The 18,307-nt window shown below is 42.0% G+C and overlaps 1 protein-coding gene across 14 annotated transcripts in view; it reads right to left on the bottom strand.

Annotated features, from left to right (window-relative positions):
• Positions 1–18,307, bottom strand: part of SOX6 (SRY-box transcription factor 6) — a 532,213-nt gene that overhangs the window by 97,105 nt on the left and 416,801 nt on the right. For all 14 annotated transcript variants that reach the window (XM_059722632.1, XM_059722633.1, XM_059722642.1 and 11 more), the window contains 2 exons: positions 9,251–9,400; positions 4,911–5,091 (listed from right to left, as the gene is read on the bottom strand). In XM_059722632.1, the coding sequence (XP_059578615.1) occupies positions 4,911–5,091; positions 9,251–9,400 (331 nt within the window). The remainder of the gene's footprint in view (positions 1–4,910; positions 5,092–9,250; positions 9,401–18,307) is intronic.

Genomic DNA, 18,307 nt, shown 5'->3' with positions numbered 1-18,307 from the left:
CAGAAGGCTGAGGGGGGATCTTGTAGCAGTATATAAATTGATCGGGGGGGCGGGGGGGCGCATCAGGGAATAGGAGATGCTCTGTTTACCAGAGCACCCATTGGAATAACCAGAAACAATGGCCATAAGCTGATGGAGAGTAGGTTTAGGTTGGACATCAGAAAGAACTTCCTCATGATTAGGGTTGCCAGACTCTGGAACAGACTCCCAAGGGAGGTGGCTTCCTTGCATGGAGACTTTGTATCTTCTCTTTTAAGTAAGCATTGCACATTTAACTGCCCCATCCCCCATACCAACCAACCCCCAGTCTAAGCAGGCTTCGTTCTTACTATGTAACTTAGTTGTGTCCTCTCCCCTCGCACCCTGTACTATGTAGCCACATTTGTCAGGGTCTCTGTATCTCCTACCACCCCTTCAACTTCGTAACTTCTTTGTAATATTTACTAATAAACTAAATCTGCTCTTATCAGTTCAGATAAAGAACCCTGAATTGCCCCCATGTTCATGTGTGGGGGAGCGAAGACTCCGAAATTCAGGGTCACTGGATCCTGGGATGGGAGACACCCCAAACATGGAGGTGAGTGGAAGAGGCTTCCCGGTGAGGTTCCAGGTGCAGACAGGACATTTGCACCCAGGACAGCTGCCAACGGAGAGATAAGATTTCTTAACAAAAATCATGCAAGACCTGCTGAAGGTAAAGCTTACAATTTGTATTGGCTCATTTGCATGTTGGAAGGAGCAGAGTGGGAACTCAGCTTCAGAGATCCCAAGAGCAGACTGGATTTCTGGCAGCATCTCAAGCCGGGCAAGGGGAATCCCCAGCTGCAGGGTTTTGAATTTGCCAGGGGAGGCACAAGGAGGGAGCAGCTGGTTACAATCCAAATGTACTCTGGCCAAATAAAGGAAGAGGATGTAAGTTTTTGGCTTAAAAGATACTATGAGAAGGTAGAAAAAGTGTAGACAGTCCTAGACAAATTGGGGGGGGGGGATAGACTGGAGCCTGGAAAGCCAGGGCAATGCTGAAAAGCCTGGTTACCCAGATGAGCTTACCCAGATGAGGCACCTCCCCACAACAATCTCTCTGCGCCCCCAGAGGGGCTTTGTCTTCTATTAGGGGTGGCCCAAACTCTGCCACAAATGCAGGGAGCAGGGACGCCTGGTGGCACAATGCCCCCCAAAAATCGTGCCATATGCAAAGGAAAAGACCATGAAGCCAAGGACTATAGCAGACTGGCACTGTAATTTGTATGGGGAGGAGGAGCACGTCTTTAAAAATTGCCCCAAATCCTTCATAAACAAGGCAAAAAACATGGCACGACCCCAGTGGTCTCAAGCCCTCTAGACCAGCCCCCTCCATCAGTAACAGAGAACTTGGGGGTGGCAAAGGAGGATGGAACACGGGAGGGAACTCAGAGGGAAGGGGAAACAAGACAAAGCTGCCCCCCACCTCCGAATCTACATGTGGTCTTTCAAGCAGCTAAATGAGGAACTTGTAAGATTATGAAGGGAACAGGAGATGGAGGGAGAGAAACAGGCCACCCCAGAAGGGAGCCAGCAGAAAGCCACAGATGCTGAAGAGGAACCCAATGCAAAAATGGAAATCCAGGGGGGACAGGAGGAACCAGACCAGAATGGCTGGGAAACTCCAAGGCATAAGAGAGGACTGAGGTCCCCCCCCACAGCTATACCAACCAAAAAAGGGAGCCTGTCTTCCTGAAGGCTCTCTGCAAGGTTGTAAAAAACTTGAGCCTGAGCAGAGGGCCTTCAGGGAGACAAGCTCCCTTTTTGGTTGGTGTGGCTACCACTGCCCCCCCACACTGCTTTATGGGCTTCCTAATAGTCTCATTGAATGTGAGGATCCTGCTAAAGAAAGAGAATGGGACAAAATATGCAATGCCTGGGTTAGCTATAAGCAAGTATTATCTTCAGGAATGTGGCTTGTAGAGTTCCAAAAAATATGCTTTGTTTGAAAAACACTGGTTGCATGGTCACTCCATGTTGGGGTCCAACAACAATAGATCATCAGGGGTGGCCATCCTGCTGCAAGGAGACAAAGTGAGATCCCTGCAGGACAGAGAGATTGCTGCAGGCAGACTACTACAAGCCACCTTTGAAACAAAGGGAGGGAAATTTGACCTCCTAAATGTTTATATACCAGCCAATAAGGAAATGAGGATGTGCGCCTTCCTGGAAAACATGACTGTGGCAATCCCCACTACTTGGCCAGTGGTGATCACAGGAGACTTCAAATGCATCATTAGAGAGAGAAACAGTATAAGTGGAGGCCAAAAGACTGGCCTAGAAAGATCCTTCAGGATGATGTGTAAGTGTTGACAGTGGAGCGGGGCTGGGGGGACACAACTCCGTGCCACCAACACTGCCCCCATTGCTGCCAGGTACTGGCTCCAGCTAGATTGCAGCATTGCACCCTGCCATCAATGCAGAAATTGGGGGGGAGGGCACATGCCCCCATCCCCCTCCTGCATTAACTATGGTGTGGCCAATCGGGTGCACAGTTGCATCTATTGTAATGGGGATGATAATGGTTAGCTGTAGATGGATGTTATGGGCTTCACAAGTGAACTGCATCAGTTACAAGACAGGACAGTAAGGTACAGGAGTTTGTGTGAATATATATATTTGCAAAAAAATAGTTTGTAGTATATATATAAGCAGGTACAAAAGTGCTGCTTTAAAATGTGTTTATTGAGTACCCATGCTAAAACTTGCAGCAGTTTCAAAAAAGGTAACATGCAACAATTCTGGAAGAACTAAGTCTATGGGTACCTGTAGTAATTTGCCTATATGATAAATTATGTTCAGGTGGGTGAAGGGATTGCAGGGGGAGCAAAGGGGAAGGGGGGCTACCTGACCCCCCAGATTTATTTTCCCTGACATAGCAGTGGAAAGAGGACGAATCAATCTATACCTGGAAAATTATAACAATTTTATAAATTTTCCATATAGAGAATCTAATTATTGGGGAATTGTCTTATATTTAGGGTCATCTTATTTTCAAGTAAATATGATATTTAAATACATTTAACAAGAACATTTAGGCTACAGACTATGAGCAAGCTGTTTGTAGTAAGGTTTCAGTTTGCAGTTTAGCAGTCACAATTCACCGTTTTAGCTTTGTAGCTGATCCCTTTGGCCTGGTCTCCATTCCATCTTTAAATATCTAAGTGGCATTTATATATTTCTAGCCATCTAAATCACTAAATACAATCCTATTCCACCTCTAAAGCATACATAAAATCACTAAGATGTCTATCTTCACTTAAATTCTCCTGCAATCCATCTAGAAAATGCATAAATCCCAGTTCCCTAGATGGAAAACCACATGGTGGCAGCAATGATACTGCCCACATTTTTACATGTGCTCCAGGGGGTGGAGAGGTGCTTTAATTAGAGCCACTCCAAGAGCTGCTGTAATTAAAGCACCCTCCGTACCTCATGTATCAGTGTCCCTGTGCTTCAAAACGGTGGCAGGGGCACTTTAACTGAAAAATTGAATGAGCTTTAGTTAAAGCGCCCCCATCACCATTTTGAAGTGCAAGGACACTGATATACAAGAGGTAGAGGCTGCTGGAGTACGCTAATTAGCACACTCCAGCAGACTTGATTAATCTGTAATTACAACACATTGGAGCAGGTTCCCACACATCTACAGGCAACCCTAGTGATTAGGGCACATGGCCAGAAAGACAGGGGTCTGGGCTGTAGGCCCCTCAAGCCCAAAGGAGACTGAACACACATCTGGCACTTCCCAGGAAAGTGTCCTAACCATTTAAATAGTCACTGAATACAATGTATCAGCTTTGGAAGCAGGGGCCAGAACCCTAGGCTCCCTTCTCTCCCAGGGGGGTGTCATCCCACTGGGCCACAGAAAAAGCATGGCAAATGGAATTTATATGCTTTCCTTTCACCCCAACCCATCTTGCAATTCTTTCCATTGTCCAAGTTTCAAGAGGGGCTATGGTTACCTATCTCCTACTTTCCTGGGAAGTAAGAAATGTGGATTTCATAACCATTAGGGTTAGGGGAACCTAAAAACCAGGTCTCCTACTTCCTGGGCAAGTGCTACAACCAGCAGCCTACTGTACCGGGAAAACATCAGATACTACACATGCACGCATACATACACAGAGCAAATGCTGCTCACTAGCAGTTAAGACGTACTGAAATGGGCTGATGTCTCCTCTCCTAGAAAGTCTTTGTGTGTGTTTCTTAGTAACATGGGTCTGGGTGAGACTAACAGGCACCTTCAGAGCACCTTCAGACTCGCAATGAAAAGCAAGTCTAGAGCAGCTCGTTTCCCTGAGCTTCTAGAATAACTTACTGTAAACCTTCAAGATGCTACGTACTCCATGGACTTGAGCCAACAATGCACGTTAAGAACATACTTAACTTAAAGCATGTGAGCCATCCCACTGCATTGGCTCATATATGGCATAACACAAATATATGTCTTAGCATTTTAAAATCCATTATCCAAGCAAGGCACTCACAGTGGCACTTGTGTGCATTCATAACTGCTCATATGGTTGCCTAATCCAGAGGTCAGATTTGAGAAATGAGCCTTGTGCTTATACATGCAATTGATGTTTTTAAGGAGAAGTGTTTCCTGTTCACATAAAATTACTAGAATTGGATACTTATATGCCAAATGCCTGTAGAGATATATTATGCCCACTACTGCATCATTTTGATTACTAGTGCAAATCTTCTTTTACCCAGAGGAATCTTATTTTCCTTATGTAAAAACAGAAAGTGTTTGTTTAGTGGTGACTCTCCTGAAAAGGCACAAAGTGTTCTCAAGATGCCGGTTTAACTCGGCAAACCTACCTCATGGGAAAAGATCCTTTTTAAAAATCACCACATATTTTCCCTCCCCCTTAGGAGTTTACCTAAAGAGGATCCTCTTCCCAACGGTCCACCAATAGGGCTGGGGATGCCACTTTTATTTGACACATTCACTGGGCTGCTTTTACTAGCTGGGAAGAGGTTCTGTGTTGGCGATGTCGGGGATTTGACAGGTTCAGCTGTCTTGGGTCGGGCTGAGAGATTCAGTGGCTGTGCTGCTTCATCCTACAAGAGTTTAATGTAAATAATTATTAGAAAAAAGACAAATGAAACACATTATCACTTAGTAAGCCACAGTTATTTTACACCTCCAAGACAATGCCACATTCTCCTGCAATAATAACAAAAGAAGCTAATTATCTGCCTCCTTGAAGATTCAACGAAAGAAAACCTCATTAATTTCTCTGTGTTATGCTTCTATTTACATTAACTATGTGGCTGGATCATTCTTTTTGCCAAATTAAAATTTGAATTAGCTCACATTACGGCTTAATTTCCTAATGTGTTTTCAGAGATCTAAATTAACCTAGGGCATTTACAAAGAATTATTTAAAATTTCCAGCAGCTCAGTAGTGCTTTTGTGCTGGGTCTATCTGAAAAGTTCCTGGAACTATAAATAAGCTATAGAGCTTATTTTTAATATATTAGAAATGAAGCAATAAGAATTTCAGAAATGGCAACATTTACAGCCCTTATTTATATCTTTGACTCATTCATCCATAATATTGTTGTTATTGTACACCTTTTTAGGGTGCATAATCTAAATCATTTATTGATCTGTGCTCTCTTCCTGTAACAAAAAGAGTCCTGCAAAGAACACAATTGCATTGATCTATGCCTTAATCTATGCATAATACCGTGCACAATTTCAAATATTTGGTACGTTGCCATTCCAAAGTCACCTGTCATCTGTTTTGCCAGATTTTATGTAAAATTAGTCTTTTTCATGCAATACTACCTAGTGGTCAGGGGATGCTCTTCTAATAATTTCTACCATGCTCAAACATTATTCTATCTGTGCCTTTTTTCTTTGAACAAAACTTCAATTGTCCTCCTCTCCCTTGTGTACTGGCTTGTGCTTCTTGCTTAATTTAGTAGCAGCCAGCAAGGCACAGCACTTTAGAAATGGGAGAAAGCTCTTTTTCCTTAATTAAGGTAAGACAGAGATTTAAAATACATTGAAAGCTGAGAATGCTGTATATATAAGGTTACATTGTTTATATTTCAGAAAGCAGCTCTGAGCACTTCAAAGTTTAGAAAAGTACAACACTATTATATTGTCCTTTCCATTCTCTTTACTGTCCAGCAGTGATTCAGTAAAGTCCTAGCCAAACACAATGCATTAAACAAGTCTGCATAACAAATAAGTATTTATTTACAATGGCATCCCATCTCTAGAGTTCAAATGATTTCTAAATAAGTTGTAAGATACATTTTTTACCTATATGAATGGCTAAAATTAAACATAGTCCCTAACCCTGCAAAGAGCCTCTACCATCTATGCAGAGCATAACTGATGTCAATGGAGTTCTGCATCAACATAGGTGTTTTGCCCACACAGATGCAAATGAAGGGTAAGGATCTTAGCAGGTTCACACAGTTTGTGGCCATGACACAGCAAGCTGTTTGCCTGTGTAAATACCCAGTGACTTGAACTGTATTCCATGTGGGCCCAGAGCTCATCCTGAATTGAGTAGCTTGCAGTTAAGGGATTGTGAGCAGGCATACTTAGAGTCATAGAGTCAATGGACTGGAAGGGACCTGTAAGATCATCATGTCTGGTCCCCTGCTATAGGCAGGAGGTTAAAGAGCTAAAACTAGCTCACAACAAGGTGCTTATCCAGCCTCCTCTTGAACACCTCCAAGGATGGTGACTGCACCACCTCTCCCAGGAGTGTGTTATAGGTTCTAGTTACCCCTACGGAGAAGTTCTTCCTTATGTCCAGCCTAAATCTTATCTCTATTAGTTGGTGACCATTGGTCCTCGTCCTCTCAAAGGGTGCCTTCCTGAAGAGTTGCTCCCCCAGATCTTGGCGTTCCCACCTGACATATCTGTAGGTGGCTATCAAGTCACCTCACAGCCTCCTCTTACCCAGACTGACCAAGCCCAGCTCCTGGAGTCTCTACTCATACGGCCTATCCTCCAGGCTTCTAATTTTGCGGGTGGCCCTTCTCTGCACCCTCTCAAGTTTATCTGCATCCCTCTTGAAGTGTGGTGCCCAAAACTACATAGAAGCCTATGTGAACATGTTCAATTCTCAAATAACTTTCTGTCCAGTAATTCTGATGCTACAATAAACAGAAAACAATGCCTTTGAACACCTCCAAAGTCTTTCGTTGCTCCTTCTTGTCAGACATCATTCCTCATCTAAAACAGCTGACAGGTGAATAAGCATTCTGGCCCCGATGTGGAAATCCTAACATTACCTTTTGAAACAATTTGACTTCTACAAAGTAATCCTATTTAGCTCTATAACTAATGTGTATAGGTCACACAAACAGATGGTTAAATACAGAGAAGATTTTTATGGTTTATTAAGCAATGCATGACAATTAAAACTGCTGTGTACTGTGTGGGCAACAGAATTCTCAAAGAAAGCACTCTAGCGCTAGTTTATTGGAGAGTTTTTATATTAAGTATTAATTAAACTTTTATGATAACCCTTCATATTTTTCTGTATGAAGTTCTTGCAATTTACCTCTAATATTTTCAAAACAACAGTGAGCTTAATAAAGGAAGTATAAAAATGGGGGGGGGGGTGTTACTAATATGTATTACAGTCCATTCAAGTTAAATTATGTAGGGAAACCCCCAAGAATTTGCATGTGGTCAAGTCAGTAATAGAACTCAGCTGGCCAGAAAAGCTGAAATGCTACTGGCTTCAGTTCAAGCAGATATATGCTTAAATTTAACCAGGGAAAATTTTACTCATCTAGTAAAGGTTTGGTTTGGTGTAGATCCATTTGGCTCATTCACTTACAAAATTACTTTTTCACATTAAAGTAGTCAATAGTATATTCTCACTACTGTAAATCTCTGGTGTTTGGTATCCACTACACTATGGCAACTTTGTTTAAACATTTTGCCTCTGCCTTCCAGTTGTGCCTGTATCTCCTTTCTAGATACTCAGCATATGTGGTAAATTCCACTGACTCCTCTGAAGCACAGCACTGGATTATGAGAGGTAAAATATTAGGCTAATATGTATCCACAGTTAAGTAAAGTGAAAGCTTTGCTAAACAAATGCTGGTTCTGTCCATAATAGGATAGTTTTTATTTATTAGCACTCTCAACCTAGCAAAAAAATGTCATGAAAATTTATCAGCCCAGGCAAAAATATCTACTTGCCCGCACTTTAACACGATGATTGATGATAATGAAAAAACGAGTGATATTTTACTCACCCGTCAAAAAAAAAAAAATCTCACCCCAAGTGAGTAGAATCTTCTCAGGCTGATGCAAAAGGATGGGGAGGCTGTTATTAGCAAAAAATCCATTTTGCCTGTGTAAAATGGTGTATTTTAATAAATTTGAAGCATTATCTGTTCCAATCAAGAGCACATCCCCATACTTTCCACAAACCATGAGCTTTGTGTTTAAAGCAAGTTGTTTCCCAACCTGTTTTGGCCTCAAAAAATCCAAAACAACCACAGGAAAACACAGCAATAAAACAAGCTGGTACCACCCAAAAGTACCAGCTGCACCACAAAGTGGAGGGGTACATCCTGTTCACTTTGAGCTGCTGCCAAATGCCACGTTGTAGCTGCCTGATTCCAAGGAAGTGAGAATAAGCAAGCACAAGCATTCAGCAATGGTGCAAAACCAACAAGGAACAGCCCAGTTTTCAGCAGCTGTGAGAACGTAACAAGAGGCAAATCAATCTGCAGCAACACAGTTTTTTTTCCTGGAGTCCCTGATTTACATTTTTATGTGATGCTTTTTCCGAAGTTGTGGAAAAGGTACAGCAAGGGAACTGGAAAATAATTCAATGGGCTACAGTCTTCAACATCCTCACACTGTAAGCAAGCACCATCTTTCTAATGCATGTTCTACATACAGCATATGAGTTGAAACAAGTTATAAAATATTTAAGCACATCAGATTAAAAGCTGAAATCCATAAAATACTAAATTTTAGCAATAACTTTTAGTGCTGCCTACAGAAATAAAGGGAAATGCTTGGCATTCTTGTAACCAAGAAGCAAACACCAGCTCTTCCATTCTCCATGCTGATAATGTACCACTAAAAAAGAGCATATCATTTGAGAATGAACTTTTTATGTAGTTGGACTTCTTGCTGTTAAAATAAACACATGGATCACAACGTTCCATTAATTATACTGCCATTTTCTAAATCTAGTTTCAACCCCCCCATCAAAAATACCTTAACTTGAGTTACAGGGCTGGTCCCTCTCTTTTCATTTTTCATCCCAGTAGGTGACAGTGCCCCTGTTGTGTTTGGTGGCTGTGGAGTAGTTGGCATCTTGGCTCCAGGAGAAACCTGCATGCTGGCCAACTGAGCTGCATAGAGTTGCTGCAAGACAAGACAAAGATATAAGATATTCCTCACAATGCTCCTAAGCAAGAGAAGTTGTAGAAGTACATAACTCTTTATTGCCTCACTGCGGTTTTCCTTGATAGAAATTAGACATTTGGAGGGGGGGTGGGGATTCCAGCACTTTCTTGTTTTAGCCTTTCCAGGTCATTACTTTTAAAAAAAGCCAAGCAGCATCACAAAGTTCTCACATCAGGCAAGAAACTTTTTTTTATTTCATTGGCAAATAAAATAGGTTTCCCTCCCCCATTCCCACTGACAACAATCATCCTGGTAAAGGGAAAGTGAATGGATAGTGTGCCCATGCTAAATAATCTCACCAGTTTTGTAAGGCTGCTTGTAAGAGAAAAAAAAGCAGCACCCACTGAAAATTTTTAGATCTTTAGTTTGCTACATAGAAGCTCTCCACCAACAGTAGAACCTGTACTAGGAATTTAAACTGGATTAATTTGCTACTGAAATTCAATGCCAGGTTTTCTCTTGATACTGGTTATGAATAGAGGAGGTAGTCGGGTATATCTCCATCACAGTGCACAGGGATTGACATCTCAAGCTCCCATTAACACTAATGAGAAATAGAGGTATAAATTCCACATAAAAAAATGAAACCACAAATTTCAAAAACCACAGTCTCAAAACTTATGCACAACTTCTTCCACTACTCAGAAGTTTAATACAAACATGATAAAAATGGACATCCAAGTCAGGTGTTCCTAACACTAGAAAGTGTTTACAGAACAAAAACAAATCAGTTTAATTTCCTTCTAATGACCAACTTTAAATCCTCACCTTGAATTAGCAGTAGCAATAATTCTTCTACCATAAACAGGGAAGATCCTAATCCCTCTTCCCTGCATAAATCTATATAAACTTTGCCTTATTAGTGAAAAAAAACAGGTGGTTTGTATGTAATTTTCAACATTACTATCATTCAGATGGACAAATAAAAAAAATTACAGTAATCAAAAGCAGACCTTTCAGCACATGTAATTAAATGAAAGCTTAATAAAGAATAATTTGCAAGAGCCAGATGTGCTTATGTCATAATTGTTGCTTTCTTTGGAACAATTTTTCTAATATAACAAGCCTCTGAAGAAATGAAAGTTACACAATACTGTGTGCTCAATGACTCAGTGGCTAGACAAATGCATACGGAAGGGTCAAAGTGAGAACTGTGGGTGCTTAATGAAAAATGGCACTTATTTTCTTTGTTTCACAAGTCTCCATTATATGCCACCCTTTCTAAATGCCAGGCACTGTCTCCAAATGGACAGGAGATGAGCCTTCTAAAATCCGCTGTGTTTAAATATTTAAGTTGAGGTACTTTATTTTTTTCCTTTGCTAGAGCTGTAATTTCTCAGCTTTCTGTTATGCACTGAATAATGAAAATGAAGTATTGTATACAGTAGTAAATGTTCTGCTCTACTGCTGGGATCTTATCAGCTCCCCTTGGCAATGGCATATAAACTAACATTATGTTCTTCAGGTCATCCTTTGTCAGTTTAATAAGATACATTGCTCTGGGATAGGAAAAGGCAAATTTTGCAAACTTCTCAAAGCCTGCACATATCAGCTCAGGATAAATTAGATACCATCCAGTAGAACAGATGACAAAACAAACAAAATACATCTTTATGAGCAAACAGATTTTAAGAGGTGCCTAGAGTCCGCTACTTTACTTTGTCTACTGCATACAACAGGCTGCCCATACTGTGTGTAGCCTTCATAATTACAATGGCAGTACAGACAAAATGCTCCAAAACCAAAAGACTGTGTTTGGATTCTGCTTAAAGTAGCCCAGAAGTCCTATGTATATCATATATTGAAATTTTCAAGTCTCTGAAGGATATTTTCTCTGGTGGAGCACTGGCTTGAACAAAAAGAGTTTGGGGTATTTTCCACCTTCACTTGAGTCTGGGGGTGAAAAGGTTTGGTGAAAATTATTCTCCCCATCTTCATGGAATCTCTGTTACAGGGTGAAGGTAGCAAGTGATCAACAATATTTCACCACTTTTGATTTGTATTCCAGCAGGCAATCATGAGTAAAGCTAAACTTGTTGGATACTTAAAGCAGAAGTCTCTGCAGTAAGTATGCTTCTATCTTGATCCATGTCTCAAAGTCTGAGCCGTACTGCACAGCATTGAGTCTGATTTCCTGATGAGGACAAATAGTGGGTAATATATTGTTGAAGTGATGCATCTCCATGGACTCTGAGCACTGAACTATTACAGCTTTTCAGGGATCACACAAGAATAGTAACAAAGACAGTTACTATGGGACACTGGGCATGTCTACACATGCATTTACTGTGCAGTAAGTGGTTTTTAGGCCCGTGGCTACACATGCAGCCATTAACGCTTTAAGGTGCTGTAACGCAGCTTGCTGGGTGACCGCATCAGCCTGCCCTGGTCAGCACCCTGGACAGCCCCGGACCCAGCTCTAACCTTCTCCCCTTTTTCCCGCCTCCCATCCAAGGAGAGTGGGCTGAAGCCCAGTGCGCCAGGCAGCACACGGTCACACTGGGCACAACACGAGTCAGGGATGAGCCACGCAGAGCCTCCAGGAGTGCATGCTGCCTGTCTTACAGGCAGTGTCTTGGTGGAAGGGAAGCCTGGCACATGCCTGGAATGGAGGTAGGTGTTGCAGGGAAACCAGCACTGGGAGCTAGGAGCAAATGCAGCCCCAACCCTGCTTGGGCTGAGCCAAGCAGAGAAGCTCACTCCATGGGGCAGAGAAAACAGCATTGGGTGTTGCAGACAGATGATGCAGCCCCAACCCTGTCCACGCTGTGCTGCACCTTTCTCCTGCAGGAAGTTGTGCAGGGTGGTTCCTTGCTGCCAGAACCACAGCGCCAGTGTCTGCAGCAGCACATGCCTCAGCACTTGGCTCTGGCCCACTCAACTCACATAGTGTTAAACCGACTAATGCAACATTAATTGTCTTACGTCACCTTAAGGGTGCAGGTGTAGACAAACCCAATGTTACTGCACAGTAGGGCATCTACACAACGTCTTACTGTGCAGTAACTAGTTGGGTGTAAATTTGATACCTGCATCAAGGAGGTATCAGATTTATGCCCAACTTGGTGTACATCACCATAGCTGCTGTGCGGTATGGGCATGCACATGTAGACACTGCCTGTACTGCATAATATTTTTTAGGTTACTGCACAGTAACTGTGCATGTGTAGACATGCCCACTGTATGACTATCTGGGTAACTGCCTGAGTAGATAAATTAACGTTAAAAGTTGAAAAAGTTGTTTTTACATCTTAATACTATGTTGAGAATGTTATGGGTACTGCATGCAGGTGCCACCAAGAAAAAAAAATATTTCTAAATGCAGACAGAGTATAAAGAATAATCTGATGCTTATATAGATTTCATCATCTGACTTTGAAGTCACACATTTGGGATTCTTCCACCTGCTATTCCTATAAATTTGCTTGAAACATCAAAAAATATATATTAAACAGGTGAACAGCTTTGTTTATTCCCCGTTATGAAATGAATTCTTTTGGAGGTGGGTGCAAAGTTTGCAAACATAAAAAATTATATTGGTGTTTTCAAAAATATAATTTGGGATGGAAATCTGTGTAGCTGTCTATAAATACTGCAAACTGCATTAATATTTGCAAACAAATTATCCAGAGGTGCAAATGCATGTTTTTGGAAACACAGCTGTTATATTTACCACTGAAAAATGTCCCTAATAGAACAATATATAGAAATATATAGAGACCCTAATAGAATGAAATCAGACAGTGATGTTTTACAGAAAGATTAAGGGGAAAAAATGTGAAGGGTAAATGAAAGTAGGCTGCTAGATTTCTGGAGTGAAAGTTTCTATAGAAATTTTTCAGTTGAAATGCAACTTGTTAGCTATTGACTAATGACTATAAAAATGTATTAACTTACCCCAAAATCATGAATTTTAAAATGTATTAGTCAGCCACCACAGTAACTAATGAGTCACAGCAATTCTTTTCAGTCCTGTTACTTATAAATTTAAAGCAGCTCTAAATATTACTGCATCCTTTTTACGTTAGCACATAAAATGATAGTTACTTATATCGTTGGAGTGCTAATGTTATAAAAGCAGTTTAAACACTGAGGCATCCTCTGTGTTCACTCTCTCTAATACTTCTCGAACCTAAATAGATGACCATCACCGATCCCCTTCAAAAACCACTGACGAGGAAAAAGAAAGCGACCAACTACATACAGGGTGATCAAAAGCATCAAGTGCTGAAAACTCGGTTTATATGTCAAACTTACATTTTTTGTCTTAGAGTATGGCCATATATCATTTGTGCACTCCACTATGAAACCACTGTGAAAACAGAGCACCTAGCAACAAACTTGCTCTGTATTTGGATTCGGAGCCAGGAATTTCAAATGCAGTTCAATACGCCTGAAGCTATATTCAGATTACAGAGAACAGAATTTTTTAAAATGTGCAAATGATTTGAGAGCCAAAGTCTTATTGAGCTCAACAGCACTTGTACTTCTCATCTTAAAACTGCTGAAATCCCACCATAAGGCACCCACCTTTGGGTACTTATTAGTCCAACGCTATTTAAAAGGCAAACCTGGCAAGAGAGATAATGGACATTTAAGTCCATCACAAACTGGGCCGGTAAAGTACCAATACAGTTTAGGAAATAGATAGACTTGACTGGGAAGGGCCTGTGCGCCACACAGTGGGGGCTGAATCTTGCCTTTGCCAAAAGAGCTCTTTTCAGTTTTGGCTATAACTTAAAATCTAGCACCCAGGGGGAAAAATGGAGACAGCGATAATAATACAGTTGTGATTATTCCCTGCTTTCTTAAGCAGAAATTGTTAACAGGCTTTGTATTTCTGTTTTCACTTCACCTGTGTTATGAAAAGCACCATGCACAACCTCAAGTTTCCTACAATAAATTAATGGGATAACAATATCGTGCCCTGCTGCCTTGTCTTTCATCCAATAATCTTAAAAGATTTTATAAGCATCAACTAGCTAAGCACAAATCCTTTGTATGACAACCAGGTAGAATCCATGAGTAACTATACCACTACCAAAATACAGTCAAGTCAGAGTCCACCCTGAAGTGCTTAAGCTTCACACCCTCCTCACAGACATCACGCATGCAGTAATAAGTAGCTATCTGCGCTCTCTCTCGTTAGTGTATACTCAGGCTCACCTGTGCTCTTTGCTGTTGCTCCCCATGTCTAACCTTGCGCTGTACACTGCTAGATGATCTTGGGCAAATCACTGAGGCTTTTTGTGCCTCAGCTGCCTCTCCCTGTGAGAACAAAATAATGATACTTACCTCTCTCAGACCACAGGATCTGGGGCTAAGTGAATGGATGAATGTAAAGAGCTCTAATATTTAAAGACAGAGTGAGAAGTACAGGTTACATTGCTGTCATTACATACAGGTGAATAAAATAGAATGAAGCAATGCTATTAAGTCATTGACAATTATTTGTATTTTCATGTGTAACCCAGGTGTACCAGAGTGTGTACTCCCCTCTCCAGTAGAAGGGGATGGTCAGTAGGGTGTATGTACTGGAGATGGAGGCTGCAGTTTGCTCACAGTTTCCCCTTCACCAGCTTCTCTACAGAGAAAGACCAGGACACAATAGCTTAACTATGTACATGGTTTATTCAAGGACAGAATAAAAGGGAAAGGGATAGAATAACTGGATAGGTTATAACAGGGGTAGGCAATGTTTTTTGGCCAGAGTGCCAAAAAAACCACAATGTCTACCTTGGAAGGTGCCGGAGTGCCAATATGCCAGAGTCCTGAGAAGCTGTCTGTAGCCTCCCAGCTGCAGCTGGCCCATCGAGCCCAGTCTGCTTGCAGCCTCCCAGCTGCCTGCTGGGAGCAGCCTGGGCTCCATGGCCAGCAGCAGCTTCTTAGAGCCCAGGCTAGCAGTGGTGTGTCGAGCAAAATAACCTTGCATGCCATGCTTGGCACGCGTGCCAGGGGTTTATAACCCAGGGGTCAGCAAGATAAATATGTACATATAACATATTCAAGTCATCAAATAACAGAACAGGTAAGTATAGCAGTCCCCAAGACCCACGAGAGAAACCTCCCCCACAGATCCCTAGAGGGTATGTCCCAACAATCAATTGGTAAGCACCCCAAAATATAATTCACAACAAACAGTCAATAAACACTCCAAAATATGAGATACAGCAAGCAATTAATAAACACTCCAAAATACATGGCAATCCCAAATACCAACCTCCTCTAGAGGAGTCTCCCTTTCTCTAGCATAAATCTCCTCTGAGTATTTTGTCCCAGGTAGGCAAACAACTCCGTGCAGCACCATCTGCACTGGTGCCAGCCTTGTGCTAGGGTTGGAGTCCCAAGCTGCCTCGAGTGGCTCCCAAGGTCCCGGTCCCTCTCGGACCCTCCATGCAGTGATGCCTGCACTGGCTCGCCACGCGCTCTTGCAGCGAGGGGTTGGGGATGCAGCTGCCTGCCACACTCATCCGATGGTAGAGTCTTCAGGCTCTTCAGGGCAACTGGAAGCTCTTCCCCAGCTCTTCCTCAGCCCCAGCTTCTTCTTTCTTCTCCATCCCTCATCATCTCCCCCACATGCTGTGCACACAGCTCCTTATATACCCTTTTGGGGCTCTGCCCCAAGATTGAAGCCTGGCCAACTGGGGGGAAGGTAGAGGGCAGTTTTCAATTAGGTCTGCTCCTTGCCTCATCCCAACATAGGGGTGGGGCAAACTCCTCCCAAGGCTCCTTCCCTGCTGGTCTCTGATTGGTGGGTTTGCCCCACCAATTGGTTGGGAATTCTCTAAGCCCAAGGAACCAGGAGTAGATAGGCAAGCCCACCACACATGTCTTTGTTAATTAATGTATGTTTGCAAAGATATATTCTATTTTTACATGCATATGGAAGTATAATAATGATTAATCTAAGGGAATCAATTAATCTAAAAACTTTCTTAAAAGAGGAAACTAAATTTAACACTTTCAAAAAAAAAAATACAGGTAGAAGTCCAGATGCAGGGTGGGGGCTACCCAGTTTATTGCACCAAGTGCATCATGTATGATTACTTGTCCCAGGGGCATGTATGATATGTGTGCACTAAGTGCCAGAACTCCTTGCTCTGAGAAAGCATGCACGTTCTCTCAGAGTTAGGGTGGTAGAACTGGAACAGCTACAGGAGGCAGGGAGGTTCATATATGAGGTTTTCAGGGACATTGTAGAGGAGTCTCATCTCCACTGTTGCAGTCCCATGCTGCTGAGGAGGATAAGAGCCTCAGGGATGGATTGTGTCAAGTTGGGAAAGAGGGAAACTATCCCTTAGATGGGACCCACCTTCCAGCTGATGTTACAGCATTCTCTTGCACTGAGGATACTCCTCCAAGGAAGGGAACCCCACAGGATAGAAGGAAACAGGTGGTGGTAGTGGATGGTTAGACTGTTAGACACAGAGCTGGGTTTGTGACATTGTAGAGGACTTCATGGTGACTTGCCTGCCGGGGGCAAAGACAGGGCCATATACAGGGCCAGGTAGACAGGCACAGCTCCAAAATCTTAATGTGTGGCCAAGATGATGGTAGGGAGGAAAGGTTTAGGTTTATTAAGAACTGAGGGACCTTTTGAAATAGGGGTAGCCTATATAGAAGCTATCGTCTCCACCTGAGTCAAAATGGTACCAAACTGCTGGCATGTAACATCAAAAAGGTAGTAGAAAGACTTTTAAACTAAAAACAGTGGGAAAGCTGACAAGTGTCGAACAGCACAGTTTGGATTGACATACTCTATAGAGATGAATCCATAAAAAAATGGGGATAAGAAACACGGTGAAGAGAAGTATAAGCAACTATTTTTAATGAATAAACATTCACACAGAAGTAGCCAACCAGGCAACAATAAGAAATACATATGTTTTTATACTAATGCTAAAAGTCTAAGATCCAAGGTGGGGGACTTGAATTCTTAGCAGTAAATAATGTTATTGACATAATAGGTATCTCTGAAACACGACAGAATGAGGAAAATCAGTGGGATGCTGTAATACCAGGATACAAATTATACCAGAATGACAGAGTAGGTCATACTGGTGGGGGAATGGCACCCTGCATCAAAGACGGCATCAATTCAAATAGGGTGGATTTTTCAACTGATAAAAGAAGTACCATAGAATCTTGTGGAGAGAAATCCTGGGTTTCAATAGAAAAAAGTACATCTATGGATATACTATCAACCTGCAGACCAGGATGACAGCAGTGAGCTAAAAATGCTAAGGGAGTTAAGAGAGGTTGCATCAGAAGAAAGCACAGTAATAATATTGGATTTCAATTATCCACAAACAGACTGGGTCAATCTAACGTCAGGCTGGGATACAAAGATGACATTTCTTGGTGTTATAAAAGACTGCTCCTGGGAACAGTTAGTCTTGGAATCAACAAGAGGAAAAGCCATTCTTGACTTAGTTCTAAGTAGTGCACAGGATTTGGTGCAAAGGGTAAGTGTTACTAAACTGCTCAGCAATAGTGACCACAATACAGTTGGGTTTGACAACCACATAGGAGGGAAGACATGAAAATCTACCATAGTAGCCTTTAAAAAGGGAGACTATACCAAAAGGAGGAAGCTAGTTAGACAGAAGTTAAAAGGGGTCCCTGAGGTGAGGAATTTGCAAGCAGTATGAGACCTGCTTAAGAACCCCAAAGTGGGAACACAAAGCATACCGCAAATCAAAATAAATAAATGGACCAAAAGAAAGCCAGAAGATCATAAATTGCTGAATTCCTAACTGTATATACAGCCTATCACTAAAAACATCCTCGGTACCAGGACTGGAGGGTTGGTAATGTGACTCCCATTTTAAAAAAGCTCTAAAGGGGACACAGGGCAGTACAGGC

This window comes from Alligator mississippiensis, chromosome 2 (genome assembly GCF_030867095.1).
Source record: "Alligator mississippiensis isolate rAllMis1 chromosome 2, rAllMis1, whole genome shotgun sequence".
Taxonomy (NCBI): Eukaryota; Metazoa; Chordata; order Crocodylia; family Alligatoridae; genus Alligator; species Alligator mississippiensis.
This window is presented reverse-complemented; position numbering and strand designations above follow the sequence as displayed.